A 3,147-nucleotide genomic window follows, 5' to 3' on the forward strand; every position below is an offset into this window, starting at 1 on the left:
GCATATGCCAAAATCTAACGGCTGAGATTAAACAATGAAGAGCCCTGACTTTTGGGATCATAAAAAATTTCAATTCTCTTATAGGGCGCGTGAGCATGAGGAGAGAGCGTCAATCACCGCTTGCGAGAAGGCACTCTCTCTCTCTCTCTCTATGTCTCTCTCTCTCTCTCTCTGTGTGTGTGTGTGTGTTTGTTTCTCTGTTTGGAAAGGTTTGAGAGGCTCACGGCTTTCTCTGTGTCACCATAGTTGTGCTCGATGATCAGCGAGAACAGGCTCGACGCCTTCCAGACTTACGCGGGGAACAAATCCGCCAGCATCCGCCTGCGCAGGTGCATTTGGTAGATCGACGTCGGAAATGTGATGAGGATTGGGAGTGAAAGGCGAAGAGGCTCTGATGGAGCGCACGACAGGGACGACGTCTCAGACAACGAGGGGATTCACGTTGTCATCGACGACTAGAATCAAGGTTCTTCACTCTCTTGCTCGTCGCTATTCTTTTTTCGAGTCTCTGTTTGTTCCAGGTTCTCGAGGCTGGAACCACGACTAGAATCAAGGTTTTTCACTTTCTTGCTCTTCGCTATTCAACCGAAAATATGGTTTTGATCATGTTTTGGTGGGATCGTGCAGGGACGTACACCTGGAGCAAGCCTGTGATGAAAAGAACGCACCCTTCTCCTCGGGACAGCCACAGCTCCACGGCCGTCGGGTCTAAGCTCTATGTGTTTGGTGGTACTGATGGAACCAGCCCGCTAGACGATCTCTTTGTTTTGGATACTGGTAAGCGAGTTCTATCGATTTTTTTTTTCTGTTTCTTATCTTCCGATGCAGCTACCAACACCTGGGGGAAACCTGACGTTTTTGGTGATTATAATAAACATATATTATGTAAAAGGAACTTTCATTATAAATATTATATTTATAATGAGTGTACCTAAGTAACACATACTTTATTAAGAGGAGAAATTATATAGTTTAATAAATCATCAAATAATAAGATTTTTATCAATTATATAGAGATTTCAAATAAAAGAAAAAATTAGTTAATAAAAAATGACTCATCTGGCCATGGGATCCCACAGTGAGAAATTCCATTTATAGAATATCCAAGACTTCAGTCAACAATCAGAATTTTAAATATAATATAATGTACTGAGTTATATTTATTATGTTATAATGTTTGTTGGTGATGGAGTCAATTGTTGAAGATATTTTTAATGTAAATATTATGTTATGTTTAACTATATATCTTATAATTATGATTATGTTAAAATTTACAATTACGCTTACAACTCTTTGAAATTATTAAAATATCAGAAATAAACACAATGCTCCCAGCGTAGCTGGGACTTTTGCTAGTCATCATCATCATACTCATAAAGAGCCAGTATAATAATAGCATATACTGGCGACACTTATTCTGGGCATATGCCAAAATCTAACGGCTGAGATTAAACAATGAAGAGCCCTGACTTTTGGGATCATAAAAAATTTCAATTCTCTTTTAGGGCGCGTGAGCATGAGGAGAGAGCGTCAATCACCGCTTGCGGGAAGGCACTCTCTCTCTCTCTCTCTCTCTCTCTCTCTGTTTGTTTCTCTGTTTGGAAAGGTTTGAGAGGCTCACGGCTTTCTCTGTGTCACCATAGTTGTGCTCGATGATCAGCGAGAACAGGCTCGACGCCTTCCAGACTTACGCGGGGAACAAATCCGCCAGCATCCGCCTGCGCAGGTGCATTTGGTAGATCGACGTCGGAAATGTGATGAGGATTGGGAGTGAAAGGCGAAGAGGCTCTGATGGAGCGCACGACAGGGACGACGTCTCAGACAACGAGGGGATTCACGTTGTCATCGACGACTAGAATCAAGGTTCTTCACTCTCTTGCTCGTCGCTATTCTTTTTTCGAGTCTCTGTTTGTTCCAGGTTCTCGAGGCTGGAACCACGACTAGAATCAAGGTTTTTCACTTTCTTGCTCTTCGCTATTCAACCGAAAATATGGTTTTGATCATGTTTTGGTGGGATCGTGCAGGGACGTACACCTGGAGCAAGCCTGTGATGAAAAGAACGCACCCTTCTCCTCGGGACAGCCACAGCTCCACGGCCGTCGGGTCTAAGCTCTATGTGTTTGGTGGTACTGATGGAACCAGCCCGCTAGACGATCTCTTTGTTTTGGATACTGGTAAGCGAGTTCTATCGATTTTTTTTTTCTTGTTCTTATCTTCCGATGCAGCTACCAACACCTGGGGGAAACCTGACGTTTTTGGTGATGTTCCTGCTCCGAGAGAAGGACATAGCGCATCTCTCATCGGTGACAACCTGTTCGTGTTTGGGGGATGTGGGAAATCCAGCGATCCCTCAGAGGAGGAGTACTACAACGACCTCCATGGTTTGAACACGAGTAATATCCTGTTATCTTTCCTGGTTTTCTTCTAAACTCTTTTTTTTCCTGTAGATACTTTTGTCTGGAAGAAGATTTCTACCACTGGAGTCTTGCCTATTCCTTGGGATATCCATACCTACTCTTCCTATAAGAACTGTTGCATTGTCATGGGTGGTGAGAACGGTGGTAATGCCTATCTATATGACATTCATATTCTGGACACAGGTACATACATTGTGCTGGTTTTAAACTTGCGAATTCATTTGTGTTTCCAGAAACAATGGCATGGCAGGAGGTAAAGACGACTGGTGCCGAGCTGATGCCAAGAGCTGGTGAACGCAGAGCGAGGCATATTATTCTTCTATGGGGGATGTAACGAAGAGCTTGAAGCTCTGGATGACATGTATTTCGTCGACACAGGTTGGCTTCTTCTTTTATTGACATTGCTGCTGACAATATGGTTGCCGTTTTTCTGTGAAAAGATGATGAGGGAGAAAGATCCATCAGAACCAAAGCTACCCATGCGTAAGGAACTTAAGAGATCGTGCCACGCCATTCGTGCTAGACAAGCAACGGGATGCGGACAAGAGCTTGGTTTCATCTCACGGAGGTATCTGCAGAAAACCTTGGACCTCTCCAAATTTTCTCTGTCAAACTCATGCTACAGAGTTTCAAGCTCACATTCAGCCACTAGGCAAGAAAATGTTCGAGGCTAGAGTAAGCGACGTATTCAACTACGGATACACGTAGAAGCCTCCATCGATGGGAAGCT

At 43.6% G+C, this 3,147-nt stretch overlaps 1 protein-coding gene across 1 annotated transcript; it reads left to right on the top strand.

Annotated features, from left to right (window-relative positions):
* Positions 1 to 1,990: 1,990 nt before the first annotated feature.
* Positions 1,991 to 2,751, top strand: LOC9648361 (rab9 effector protein with kelch motifs). The gene is made up of 2 exons (XM_024667793.1): positions 1,991 to 2,381; positions 2,651 to 2,751. Exons 1-2 carry the CDS (start codon positions 1,991 to 1,993, stop codon positions 2,749 to 2,751), a joined length of 492 nt encoding a protein of 163 aa, XP_024523561.1.
* The last annotated feature ends 396 nt before the right edge of the window (positions 2,752 to 3,147 follow it).

The sequence above is a fragment of the Selaginella moellendorffii genome, unplaced genomic scaffold (assembly GCF_000143415.4).
Source record: "Selaginella moellendorffii unplaced genomic scaffold, v1.0 SELMOscaffold_199, whole genome shotgun sequence".
NCBI lineage: Eukaryota > Viridiplantae > Streptophyta > Lycopodiopsida > Selaginellales > Selaginellaceae > Selaginella > Selaginella moellendorffii.